This window comes from Betta splendens, chromosome 12, assembly GCF_900634795.4.
Source record: "Betta splendens chromosome 12, fBetSpl5.4, whole genome shotgun sequence".
Taxonomy (NCBI): domain Eukaryota; kingdom Metazoa; phylum Chordata; class Actinopteri; order Anabantiformes; family Osphronemidae; genus Betta; species Betta splendens.
Genome location: NC_040892.2, coordinates 621,179 through 634,325, shown reverse-complemented (window position 1 = coordinate 634,325; position 13,147 = coordinate 621,179). Strand labels below are relative to the sequence as shown.

At 48.8% G+C, this 13,147-nt stretch overlaps 1 protein-coding gene across 7 annotated transcripts; it reads left to right on the top strand.

Moving 5' to 3' along the window:
* Nucleotides 1–488: 488 nt before the first annotated feature.
* Nucleotides 489–12,972, top strand: LOC114866625 (zinc finger MIZ domain-containing protein 2-like). 7 transcript variants are annotated; one of them, XM_029168612.3, is made up of 21 exons: nucleotides 489–1,255; nucleotides 3,296–3,389; nucleotides 3,990–4,090; nucleotides 4,636–4,753; nucleotides 5,452–5,651; nucleotides 5,826–5,994; nucleotides 6,173–6,391; nucleotides 6,637–6,843; nucleotides 6,985–7,068; nucleotides 7,230–7,407; nucleotides 7,687–7,828; nucleotides 8,223–8,301; nucleotides 8,375–8,506; nucleotides 8,581–8,686; nucleotides 8,775–8,932; nucleotides 9,004–9,071; nucleotides 9,154–9,222; nucleotides 9,308–9,546; nucleotides 9,714–9,829; nucleotides 10,145–10,351; nucleotides 10,447–12,972. In XM_029168612.3, exons 3-21 carry the CDS (start codon nucleotides 4,041–4,043, stop codon nucleotides 10,552–10,554), a joined length of 2,649 nt encoding a protein of 882 aa, XP_029024445.1. In that variant the 5' UTR covers nucleotides 489–1,255; nucleotides 3,296–3,389; nucleotides 3,990–4,040; the 3' UTR covers nucleotides 10,555–12,972. The 7 variants fall into 7 exon arrangements, 3 of the variants coding, with proteins under 3 accessions (XP_029024445.1, XP_029024444.1, XP_055369136.1); XR_003787739.3 differs by lacking the exon at nucleotides 3,296–3,389 and having other exon boundaries at nucleotides 490–1,255; nucleotides 10,447–11,462; nucleotides 12,202–12,972; XR_008696227.1 differs by lacking the exon at nucleotides 3,296–3,389 and having other exon boundaries at nucleotides 490–1,255; nucleotides 10,447–11,462; nucleotides 11,752–12,972.
* The last annotated feature ends 175 nt before the right edge of the window (nucleotides 12,973–13,147 follow it).

Here is a 13,147-nt window from a genome sequence, read left to right as displayed (position 1 = left end):
CACAAGGTTGAGGTGTCCATGATACTGTGGTTGGACTGCAGTAGTGTGTGTGTGTGTGTGTGTGTGTGTGTGTGTGTGTGTGTGTGTGTGTGTGTGTGTGTGTGTGTGTGTGTGTGTGTGTGTGTGTGTGTGCACGCTATGCGGCAGGTCGTGGAGGAGGAACAAGCAGCAGCTGTGTGTAGAGGTGGGGGTGATATGGATAGTGTAGAAAAAATGAAGTAACAGGAAATCTCAGCAGCTGTTTCCAGGGCAACAGAGGTCTGGAAACAGGCAGGTTGGACTCTCTCCACACTGCACTGGCCTCTGGCAACACACTGCAGATCCTCCAATGACTGACTGTGTCTGTGCATGACAACGTGCTGCTGCTGCACTCACTGCCCACAGTTTGTGTGGACGCTTCACAAGTAGATCACCAGTCGAATGAACGTGTAAGTTCAGAGGTCAGAGGTCAGAGGCCGAGTCCGAGTTCATCTTTAAACGTGCTGATACATGTGAGCCTGCTCTGTACCACAGAGTAGCAGTTTGTCATCTACAGATACTGGGTGTTTACTAGTACTACTACTACTACTATTGGGTCTATGTATACCTGTAGTACTGACATAGTACGAATGTAGTAGTGACTGTGTACTTTTACTACTGACCATAGTAGTGACTTGTGGTACTGACCGTAGTACTGACAGTACTGACCGTGTACTCTGCGGGAGGAGGGACGGAGACCTGGCTCCTGTGATCTCACTGAGGGAAGGTACAGCGGGGGCTTATTATGGTCTGCTTGTGCTAATTAACCCACAGTTCGCAGTAATACTGCGTTTGCAGCGGTCATACCGTCCAGTCGCTCGGTCCTGGGCTTTTCATGACTCGGAGCTGAGCATCATTAGCTGTCCGCTAGCTGCTAGTTGTGCTAAGCTAACGTATCTCAGCGGCTTCGTCGTCGTCTGGCAGCGGGCTGAGTCGTGAGACGCACGTTCCAGTCCGGGTTCTAGTCCAGCCGCAGGGGCTCGACTCTTACTGGGCTTCACTGCGCGTCGTGGGAACGGAACCGAGCCAACGGGCTGGACAGCTAGCCTCCGGTGGCTAACGGTGCGTTAACGGCACCGCGGCTGCTTCCAGTGGACACAGCGAGAGGAAACAAAGTGCGAGGCGGTCGCGACACCAGCAGCCAGAACCCAGAGACTCAGCGACCCAGCACCGGCTCCGACAGCTGCTCGTCGCCGTGAGGCTGCAGCCAGTCCGGGCTGAGCAGGCAGCGCAGCAGGTGAGTGGAGAAAACTGCGCTGCGTTGATTTTACGGAGAGGCTTTGTTTGCTGCAGCTCGTCATGGCTGCTGCGGTTCTGGTAACGGACGGACCAGGTGCGTGAGCCTGGTTCCAGCTGCGGTTCACGCTGTGCTGCAGCGTCGTTGCTCATGTTGTCCTGATGGCCGCCAGGCTGAGCCGCGGATCCGTGTTTAGGGGTAGAGGAACCGGACACGTCTGGTTCTGGCTGCTGCTGCGTCCAGATGTTGGGTTTCATGAGTAGTCTGTGCAAAGTTCCAGAATAGTGTTTGGTAGTATACTGTGTAGTTTGGGCTTCGAACCAAGGATTCTGGATCTTGAAGCAGGTACAGTGTTGGATGCTGCACCTGTGGAGGGATTTGGACCGACTGACCCACGTCTGGTTCTGTGGCCCCTGTCACTGAGCTCAGCTGTTGACCTAGTGGAGGCTTCCTGTCAGTGACCTTCCTCACGTGTTGGCTCATCCAGAACAGTCAGGCCTGAAGCTCAGTCCACTTCAGATGTTTTTTAGCTCTGCTCACTCAAGATGCTCAGCATCATTTCTAAAGCTGGAGACAAGAACAAAAGAGTTGATCTGCGGGTTTATGTAGCAAATGCTCCCAGTTGAGCTGATGTTCAACCTGTTCAAATTATGAATGAAGCAGTTGCTTATTGACGAATGGCTGTGAACCAGCAGAGTTTAATCCTGAGTTGTGGTTGTTTTCCAACCGTCAGCAGATGAGAGAAGATGCTGAGTTTGTGCTCGGTTCTGACCAGCGGTCGTGGAGTCATGTGTGCGTTCAGGTCTTTCTGTGCACTCAGCGTCGCAGCGGGTCTGTTTTGTGTTTTCTCCGTTAATAGGTGTTATAATGTTGAAAGGCTGCAGGGACCTTGGACTGAGACCCATTATTCACTGCAGAATCAGCTGGCGGCTCGGTGATGTGCTGTCAAACAGGTGAGCTGGCAGGTGAACAGGGCCGCAGTATAATCATGGGAGGACTCAGTAGGAGGTCCAGCTACGACATCCTGCACCGCATCAACTCCACTAACGTAAATACCTTCAGATCCCCGATTGAACCTCGTTAGCTTCACCTCAGCGCTGGGCCTCATGTGATCCTCCTAATCACCTTTTGTTGGCTGAGAAAGGAGAAACACTGCAGGGCTAAGTGGAGGCCTAATTAATGGTAATGGCATTGGAAGACGAGAGGCATTACACATGTTAATGAAGTGTTTCTGATACGTTCAGTGAGCAGCTGTTGATTACGGCCCTGAGAGAAACTTGTGCTAACCATGCGTTGTCAAGGTGTTATTTAGTGGTGATGGCCAGAACACGGTCCCACTATTAGTGAAGGCTCGTCCCATTTAAAAATGACTAGTCTGGTCCCAGAAGTAACTGATCATTCCAGACATAGTCTGAATTATGTCCCAGAAGATTGAAGGTGGGGGAAGTGTGTGATTAATGCAGACGAGTCCTGACTGGCTCAGAACAGAGAATGACACTTATTAAATGATGTGAAGCTTGTTTGTATTTGATTTGATGAAGTAGCTGAGGGAGCGTTTAATCATCTTTAGCTGCCGGCCTCCCTCCCCTCAAGCCGTTCATAAATACTTGAACATCAGCAGCTGTTACTCTTGAATTAAAATTATAATTGATTTAATGAAATATAAGTCGACAACTGTGTTTGGACTAGTGCAGCTGGCACTGATTTATTAAACCATCCATGGAAAACTGGACCGTTGAAACCATGAAGCTTCTAAACTTTCATTTAGCTGCTTTTCTAGTTTTCTTGCTTTGATCCAGTTTTGATGCATTTGGGAAGTGGGATAACCAGCACTGTGAGCTGTCCCTGAACGCCTCATGCACAGCTGTCCCTGAACACTTACCTGTAAATAGAGGATTACGTCACTGTGTCTCACCTGAAATGTAAATATCTGGCGATCCAGCAATCGGTGGCATCGAGTTGATGCTAAATCCGTATTAAGCCCATTAGAGCAGCCTAAAGCAGATGTGGTGAGACTTGGTGTGTGTTTGATCTGAGCAGGTCACATCTGGATGATGCTGGATTCACTGTTACCGTGTAGCATCCGGGAGGAGTCTGAAGATGCAGGAAGTGAGAGAACGTCGTTCAGCTGCAGGTACAGGCTGTGCTGCCAGACATGTTACGCTTCCTCCCCTTTGTGTGCTTTAACTGCTCAGCTGTTATGCAAGGACCAAGGTGCTGTCTGGAGGCGGCCTTTTGATAGGTGGGGATGTAGGAGCCACAGTCATGTGATGTGACCCCCCCCCCCCTTACAAGACATGGGGAGTCTGACCCAAATCTGCAAAGTACAAAAAGGAAAGCGGAGAGAAGAAGTGAGGGGGAGGGGATGTGAGCGGCTGTGATGATGCCTGTTGGTAAGCGTCAGATGAAGAGCCTGGTTAGCAGGCGATGGAGCCAGACGAGGAATGTTCAGGGAGCAGTGAAAACATGTGGTGGACCAGGAGGGAGCGTGCAGCGGTGCTGGTAAAATGTCGGCGTGCCGGCTGAGGCTCTGTTCTCTTAAATTCCTTCTGAAATCACACGGCTAAATTTAGCTCGCAGCTCCCATCCCCCTCCTCCGAGGTATCAGAGTTACAGCAGTGGCGATAGGCTGGCGTTGTGATGCTCGCAGATTAAAGTGAGGGCTGAGTGGGAGGGCACTGGTCTTTGTGCACACTGTGGAGTAACCCTGTGTTCTGTCTGTTTCTCTCTCTAGTGCTGCCACTTGAGGACAGTGGGGGCTCTCTAATGGTCCCCCCTTCATCCAATGAACCCCCTCTACTCCATGAAACCCTGCCTGCCTCCCACTCCACAAAGGTGCGACGCCACAGATGCTTTAGGCTCTAAAACACTCAGTGGCCAAGACGTGAGGTGACAGAAATGCAGCAGTAGTCGTTTCCTGTTGAGGCTAGGAGGAAACCTCAGCCGTCACATCAATAAGTTGTTGAGCTCTTCAAGCTGAAGGATGCGTCTGTGACCTTTCACTGGGTTCTACCCTGCATCTGGTTCTGTTGCATCGTCTTAGACCCGTTCATGAGTTCTGCGTCTCTTGGATGGTCCAGCATCGTCTCTGGGTCACATACACACACACTGGAAACAGCAGCCAGGATCCAGTCGCTGCCCTTCCTGCTTCACTTTCCCTTCAGTTCTGCAGCTTTATTCTGTGAATAGAAGCTCATCTTTGTGTAGGAGCGAAGGGGAAGCATGAACTGGCTTCGGCGTGGCCACAAATACACAAATCAAGCAAATTCTATTTTTGCATAATGTGTTTAAGAGGAAAAACAAGATTGGTGATTTGCAGGGATCTAAGTGTTCTGCTCTGGGTGACCATTCCAGTAACTCGGCTCCGTCTCTCTCCTCAGCAGCGACAGCCCCTTCCTAAATGACCCAGTCTCCTGGCAACCAGGCACCAATCAGCACGCGGGATCTCTGTCTGTAGTAACCACGGTGTGGGGTGTGACCAATCCCACACACAGCCAGGTAACACATGACTCGCTGCCAGGGGACGTGAACGCAGAAACAAAAGGAGCTGGTGCAAAGCTATAAACCGAGGCGCGTCGAGTTCCTCTTTGGTGACGAAATCTATGAAATAATGTGAGTGAGTGTAGGAACGCTGAGCGGCTGAACCAGGATAAAGATAGTTTAATTCATAAACGTGTGTGACCTGGCTGAAGGCTCAGCGTTCGGGGGGCAATAGTCCACTTAGTGTGGATTTCTGTGTGTTCTGCAGGGAGGGGTTCATCTGCAGGATGAGTAAAGCACAGGTCGCCTGGCTGAGGAGTTATTTCTGCCAGACTGAGCTGCTGGGAGATGTTTCACCTCTTATAGATGATCACACACACGTTTGGGTTTCACAGATTCTTTGGTGAACTAATATTAAAATGATGTTTTAATGTTAGTTCACGTTTTTTTAACTTTGAGCTTTGAGTCAATAAAACCGTCATTGTTCCATTGTTTATTAGTTGAATGGCAGGTTTTGTTATACGGGAGGAATAAATGTTTGTAGTAAATCATTGTTTGATTCTTTGCCTTTTAGTTTTTATTCATTTTTCTCTTTAGCTGATTTTAGGATCACAGTCACATCACCCTGATGGGTCACTTCAGGCTCCAGCCTGATTCCAGCTTTCCTCTTATTGATTATTGTTCACTTGTTCACTTTGTGTGGTTGTTCTCTCTAGATGTTCGGCTCACCCGTGGGTCCGAGTGAGAGCTCCGCTCACATGATGCCCGGCGGCAGCCCTGGTGTGGCTGCAGGCGTGGGCTCTCAGTTCATGGCCCAGCAGTCGTACGGAGACGCTGTGTCCAAGGGCTACGGCCAGCCGCTGATGTACGGACGCCCCAGCGCCGCGTACAACCAGAGCCCGGGTTACGGGGGAAGGTAAGGACTTAAAGGAAATGAGGAGGCTCATCAAAACCAAACTGCACATGTGGTCTGAGAGCCACCTGGACGTGGTTCTGCACTTATGCATGGTGGGGTTTTCTCTCTCCCACTGCTCTGACTCACGCTCCTTATGCTCCCACGCATCCTTCTTCGTCTTCCCTCTCCCTGCAGTTACTCCGGTAACAGTGGAGGCGCCGGTCTGGGCGTTCGCGCTCCGTCTGACTTCACCCAAGCCGCTGCTGCTGCGGTTGCTGCCGCCGCTGCCACAGCAACTGCTACAGCTACAGCAACGGTGGCAGCGATACAAGAGAAGCAGCACCAGGAGCTGAGCTATGGACAGGTAAACGTCGCCTACGTCTGGCCTGTTCTCAGGTCAAAGCAAACACCTCAAATGATTAGCTGGTGGAAGGTCAAAGATCCATCCTCCTCCACCCCAACACTCTCAGAGAGTAGTTGTGTTTTCAGGTTCGGAAGCATGTTTTTTGACCCCCGTTGCCGTGCTTTCTGTTTCCTCCCAGATGGGTGGCCCGCCCTCATACAGCACTCAGTTTCTGTCTCATTCGGGGCCTCGAGGTCCTCTGGGGATGAACCCTGGTGGGATGGTCCCCTCCAGGCCTGGACCTCCACCTTCCAGTGGAGTGCTGTGTCCCTCTCACCCCAGCCAGAGCCAGAAGATGCCCCAGCAGGGGGGCTACCCAGGCGGCCAGCATGGGCTCAAACGGCCTTTCCACTCAGAGGTCAGTGAGTGTCGGTCAAAGCTTCCACATGGATTTGAATTCGCTAATCATTTGCACTTGGTGTTTTAATTGACTCATAATGACTCATCCAAATGTCGGTCATGTCCATATTTACCCTCTCCTGAGGTGGAAAGAAATAAGTTTGTGGGAACAACTCGTTTACCGACCTGGGCCTAGGACACAGTTGAGTCCTGGACCTTTAAGTTGAGAACGGTTCGGTACCTCTTCCTCTCCGTCTTCTGCAGGGGTTTCCACTGCAGCAGTACGGTTCGAGTGGGATGTCGGCGTACCCTAACCAGCCTCTGCAGTACCCTGTGGGTCCACAGAGGTGTGCCCCCTCACCCTCCTACTCCAGTCGGATGCCTCTCATGGGACCGTATGGTTCTGGATCCCTCAACCCGGCACAGTTCCCCTCTGGAGCCAGCCAGCCCAACCCTCCACAGTACTACAAGGTAAACAGTCCTAGTGTTGATCATGCACCAACACTTAGCAAGTGCTGAACATTTTTTCACTGGAAGAACTGATTTGGCTTAAGACTAGTTTTTACTTTCAACATCACTCAATGAAGGGATTTATTTCCTGTCTGTGCTCAGTCAGAGCCGTTCAGTGGTCAGGGCAGTCTGCCGCCAGGAGGAGCAGGAGGGTACAACGCATTCACACAGGCTGCAGTGAGCGGGGTAAGTGCAGGAGGCGCTGCATGCTAAAACTACACAGATACTGCTTAATACCAGCCTCAAGCTGTGTCCACACGCCAACTACTTATTGGTGGTTTTTTACTATGGCATCTCTTCACCAAAAGTGAAATGAAAAATGAACTGTCCTCGTCCTCGTCTCCCAGCCAGGTCGGGGTGGAGCGATGCCCGGGTATCCTAGCTCACCGATGGGAGGGAATCCTACCCCCCCGATGACACCGGGCACCTCCATACCTCCCTACCTGTCTCCAGGCCAAGACACCAAGCCGCCCTACCTTCCTCTGGACACCAAACCCAACATCAACACCCAGCATCCGTCCACAGGTCAGCTCCCTCTGTACAGATCTATCCTCCTCACATTAAAGAGTCTGTTGTGATGCACAGACTAATCAGCTTTTCTTTGATTTGGTTTGATGATTTCTGTTACCTGACCTGAATCTCCACACTGTCACTGTCTATTTCATCAATAAAACAAACAACTATTAATGATCCTTGTTCAATGCTGAAGGAAAGCCCAAATACATGAAAAATCACCAAAATTAGACAATAAAGAATGAAAATGAGCTTTAGGACTCATCCTAAATCTGTCTTGCTGACTCTAAGGTAACCCCAGCGACGACCTGCGCCTGACGTTCCCGGTGCGGGACGGAGTCGTGTTGGAGCCGTTCCGACTGGAGCACAACCTGGCCGTCAGCAACCACGCCTTCCAGCTGAGAGACTCGGTGTACAAAACGCTCATGATGAGGTGGGTTCCCGGACGTTAAAACATTCTGTGGACCCTAAGAGTTAATAAACTGAGGAAAATAATAAAATCCCTGCTGCAGTGTTAAACCTTCTCTGAACAAAGCTGTTTGAAGGTTCTAGTGTCACAGTGATAGAGCCGGACTGGCTGGTTCTGATCTTCTCCTCGTGCTTTGCATTTGACTTGCCTGACGCTAGACGTTCTTCCTACTGTGGGTTGTGAATAATCGTGTGGTTGTTGCAGTAAACAGCTGGATCAGGCTGAACATCTGTGTGCTGCGTGGGCTCGGAGGACGGTGCCTTTGGCCTCGTCCCTTCCTTTAAAGGAGAAAGAAACAGGAATGTGGGAGAACCCCACCCTGGCGACTCCCTGACGCTTGTGTTGTCTCCCCCTGCAGACCGGACCTGGAGCTGCAGCTCAAGTGTTACCACCACGAGGACCGCCAGATGAACACCAACTGGCCTGCATCCGTCCAAGTAGGCGTCGACGTGTTCCTTCACCGTTGATTTTTGTGTTGAGTCACCTCAGTTACTCTTCCTTCTCCTTCAGGTGAGTGTCAACGCGACTCCTTTGTCTATAGAGCGAGGTGACAACAAAACCTCCCACAAGCCTTTGTACCTGAAGCAGGTGTGTCAGCCAGGACGCAACACGGTGCAGATCACCGTCACAGCTTGTTGTTGCGTAAGTAGAATCCTAGAAGCCGCGTCCTCCCCTCGGCGTCCCGCTCAGACGCTGATCAGCCTCTCTCCCCCCAGTCCCACCTGTTCGTCCTGCAGCTGGTCCACCGGCCGTCCGTCAGGTCCGTCCTGCAGGGTCTGATGAAGAAGAGGCTGCTTCCGGCCGAGCACTGCATCACCAAGAGTGAGTGACATGAAAGTCTGCAAAGCTTGTAATTATTTCCAGGTTAAGTTAAAACCATCAGACTCTTCTTGTCGTTTCTTTGGTTCAGTAAAAAGGAATTTCAGCAGTGGCACCATTCCCGGGACGCCCGGTCTGAACGGAGAGGACGGCGTCGAGCAGACGGCCATCAAAGTCTCCCTCAAGTGTCCCATCACATTCAGACGCATCCAGCTGCCGGCCAGAGGACACGACTGCCGACACATACAGGTGGGAGATTGCACCGACACCTGCCGCGTTTCAGTTCGACTCTGTTCTCATGTGGTTTCTTTCTTTTCCAGTGTTTTGACCTGGAGTCCTATTTGCAGCTGAACTGTGAAAGAGGAACCTGGAGGTGTCCTGTATGCAAGTATGCACATGAAGACTCAGACTCAGTCAGGTCCTCTGTCCTCTTTACACTTTAACCAGCAGTTTTTTGCTGTCCTTCACAGTAAGACCGCTTTGCTGGAGGGGCTGGAGGTCGACCAGTACATGCTCGGCATCCTGGTCTACATCCAGAAGTGAGTTTGAAATGTGCAGGTCAGACCTGAGTCCACCCATCCATGTGTTTGTCTGGTAAACATTTCGTGTCATTAAACTGCTTAGCTCCGACTACGAGGAAATCACCATAGACCCGCTGTGTGGTTGGAGGCCGGTACCGGTCAAACCTGACCTGCACATAAAGGAAGAACCCGATGGTCCGGTCCTGAAGCGCTGTCGCACAGTCAGTCCCAGTCACATGGTGCTGCCCAACGTGATGGAAATGATCGCCGCTCTGGGCCCGGCGTCTCCCTACCAGAGCCTGACGGCAGGAGGCAGGAACACGCCCGACTACAACAGGCCAGGTGGGTTCTTAGTCCTGGGCTCTGGTCCTGTGAACAGTGAGTGGTCCAACAGCTACAGATGTGACAGCTGTAGTGATCAGGTTAAAATGCAACTTAGTTGTTAAACCTTCGCTCACTGACCTGTTTCAGTTTCTTAGTGGAGGGAACGTGTGTCTTGTTTTCTGCAGGCCATCAGGAATTTTCCAGCCAGACCGGATTCCCAGACTTTCCCAACACCCCCGGCACGCCGACACTAGGAGAGTATGCTCCTTCTGGACCACCCCTGTCCTACCAATCGGAACAGGTTAGACGTATGACTGCAGCCACCAGCACCGCTGCAGAATATACAAATACAGCCAGCACGGTTCTGTTTCCTGTACTCAACCTGAATAGGACCAGCCAGACCCAAACCTTGAATCACCAGCAGTAAACAGCAATAGCTTGTTTGTGTCATCAGCCCAGAACAAATTCAGCGTAGACACACATCTGAAACAACACGTCACCTACAGCATTACTTTAGGACGAGTCTGGGGCCGTCTGACCGTCTTCAGCCGTAAACGTGCAAGGACGGATTCAGAGCTTTTTCCAGCACTGACTGAAAACACTGTGTTTCCTTCAGACGCATTCTGGACGGATCGATCACCCCCAGAATCTCCTGCAGCAGCACAGCTCGGCTGTTCATGGTAACCAGAGTCTGGGTGATGCTGGCAGTCCTCTGCCACAGAGGAACTCCAACTCTCAGAATTCCCGGCTGCAGAGCGAAGGCTCTTTTGGTGTGGGAGGCCCTGTGGCAGCTGGAGGCGAGGGCGCAGATCATGCACTAGATGTAAGTTGAAACAAAGTTTATCAAACTGCATGAACATCAGCATCTAAATCCACATATGCATCGAATACATATGTCTTCTGTCGTGTGTCACAAAGCTTCTTCCGGAGCTGACCAACCCAGACGAGCTGCTATCCTACTTGGGTCCTCCAGACCTTCCCAACAACAGCAGTGATGACCTGCTGTCTCTGTTTGAGAACAACTGATCACACCTTTTGTCCCAGTCCAGCTGTGGAACCGACCGCCCACGTGTGCGTGTGTATGACTGAGTGTTTAGGTGTCTTTGTCCTTTTGAAGTGTGCTCTTGTCCAATGCGTGTTGAGGAACAGGAGGGAACGGTTTCCATTAGTGTGTCCTAGTGACTCACGTGTCACAGGCTGAAGGATGTGAACCTGCACCTCTCGCTGGAGGCTGGTGTGTGTCTGTGGCAGGTACCGGACATGTTAATGCAGTGGGTCCCAAGCCAGCAGCGACATCCAGCACTGGTCCATAGACAGGCTACACGTAACTTCATTTTAGTGGAATAATAGGCTCTATTTTATTAAATATTTATTCACACATTTATCTATGTATTACTCCCATGTTTATAGTAACAATAATAGAGCTCTGACTTCAGTCTCACCAGTCAGGATTTATATTTTTCTTTGGAGTAATAATCCAGATATTATTCTGATCCCTCAACAAACATGGTTCTCATCTTATACTATAGGTTTTTAATAAATGTAATGATTTATTCTATTTCAGGACAAATGGCAGGTAACAGGTAATCACCCATTGTTATGTCACAAATGTGTCACAATGTGGTGATGGATCACAATGATAATTCACTTCTTCAGTTATTTTTCTGCTTTAATTTTAGTAACCTGAGAAATTATTCAGATATTTGAATTAAAAATGATTTAGTGTTAAATCTGCTCAATGTTGTCTAATCTGTGCTTTTGAAGATGTTTGTAGAATTTAAAACCAATCAAAAGCGACGTTTGTTTTCCAGCGCTGGTTCACTTTGTTGCTGCTGCTAGTTTCCAGCATGTCCTGACCTCTTTCTCTCTGCATTCATACGGTGGTGTTCCTGAGACCTGCTGACCTGCTTTATGTCCTGACGTGCAGCCCACAGGTGCGTGACTAAACTGTCCTGGCAGGTGAGTTCGGCCCAGTCAGGTTCCACAGCAGCAGGTCTTCTCTAAATCCTTTTTTGAACCAGAGGTCAGATCTGGATTTTGTCTTTGCTGATGCCACAGTTTGGGAACCACTGCATTAACAAACACATCTGGAGTTATTATGTTTAATATTGTCAACAAGTCCCATGAAAAGACCAAAACCAACAAAATATGAGTCTGTTTTATAATAAAACTCTGAGGCACCTACAAAAATGTAAATGTTTCAACCCACGTTGCGTCTGTTAGGGACTCCTGTGTCTGTGGCACAGATGAAGCTCAGCATCAGGACACGTCTATGGTCTTTTCATGAGATTAAATCTGACCTGTCATGAGATGAAGTCAGCGTTTTAATACAAGAAGAACCGATTCGCCCCAGAAAGGTCGGGTCCAGATGTTTTACATACATCCTTCAACACTGTGAACTATTCAGCAGCTTTCACCCTGTTGGTTTTGCCCTCTGTGGGGTTTTCGAGCGTATCGTGTGTCGTGGCATTTTCCGCCATTCCAAAACTATTCGTATGTTTTTAAATAGTTTGACATGTACAACCCATAAAGAAGCGGGTTTGTCTACTGTATAATCAGCTGTTTTCATTAGAGAACGTGTGTGTATCAGAAGAATTGTTAATCATGGTAATTTAAATGTTATTAGTTGGGTAATGGATCATCATCACCGTGTACATACTGTGTGTTCAACAGATGTCAAGTCATTGTTCATACATACGTGATGCATGTATGACAGGAAACGGACGGTGACGCACTTCAACTGATTCTTAACACCGCTTTTTAAGGACGACAGTTTTTTAAGACAGATTTTCTTTTGTGGTTCAACATTGACTCGACAGAACTAGTTGAATTTTACCAGCTCAGTAATGTTAGTTCTAAATTTCTGAACTGTTTAACTGCAGGTTTGTGAAAAAAAGTTTTCTTTTTTAAATATGCAAACTACTCCATATTTTGTAACACAATGTAATTGCCATTATTTTCTATTTATTTTTTAATCATGAGCATTGTTGTACCTACAGTTACTTTGTCCCTTTCCTCAGACGATCAGAATTAAAGTCACATTACCTGACAAGAAGTGTTTGTCTTCAAGGCTCTGTCGCATCGTTATCTGTGTACATTTAAATTCTGGTACGGAACAAGTATTATTTGATTATATTTAGTTGTAAGACGTTGCTTCTGGAGACTGGCACTGAGCAATATTGAAGTGAAATGGTATTAATAGTATGAAGTATTCATATTTTGTCTTGCTCTACTGCAGTTCACTTTGAATATTCATGTATTGGATGGATTTATGATCAACTAAAAAATGTTCAGTCTATATGAGGGATGGAGCAAAAAAGTAATGGGAATGCCCCGTTACAAAGTATAATTATTTATTTTAAAGGTGACATATTGTGAATGGCAAATTAACGGAATTTTACATTAAATAAATGAAGAATTTTATGAAATAGTACCAGCAAGTTATATGTTGTATAGGTTCCGTTTATTTACACTAACTAGACCAGTGAAGTTATGAAAGCAACATTTAATTCTTAAGTTGATTAGTCGTCTGATCCGACCGAATGGGTTGCCGTGGAGACATCCAATCCAATCAGTTGGCAGCGTGTCATGTCATGCCCCGCCCTGTTGTATTCATATT

Coding starts and splice junctions, on each gene's coding strand:
- LOC114866625 (XM_029168612.3), top strand. CDS start 4,041: ATGAACCCCCTCTACTCCATGAAACCCTGCCTGCCTCCCACTCCACAA. Junction 4,754..5,451: donor CCAATCCCACACACAGCCAG/GTAACACATGAC, acceptor TGTTCTCTCTAG/ATGTTCGGCTCACCCGTGGG. Junction 6,392..6,636: donor AACGGCCTTTCCACTCAGAG/GTCAGTGAGTGT, acceptor CGTCTTCTGCAG/GGGTTTCCACTGCAGCAGTA.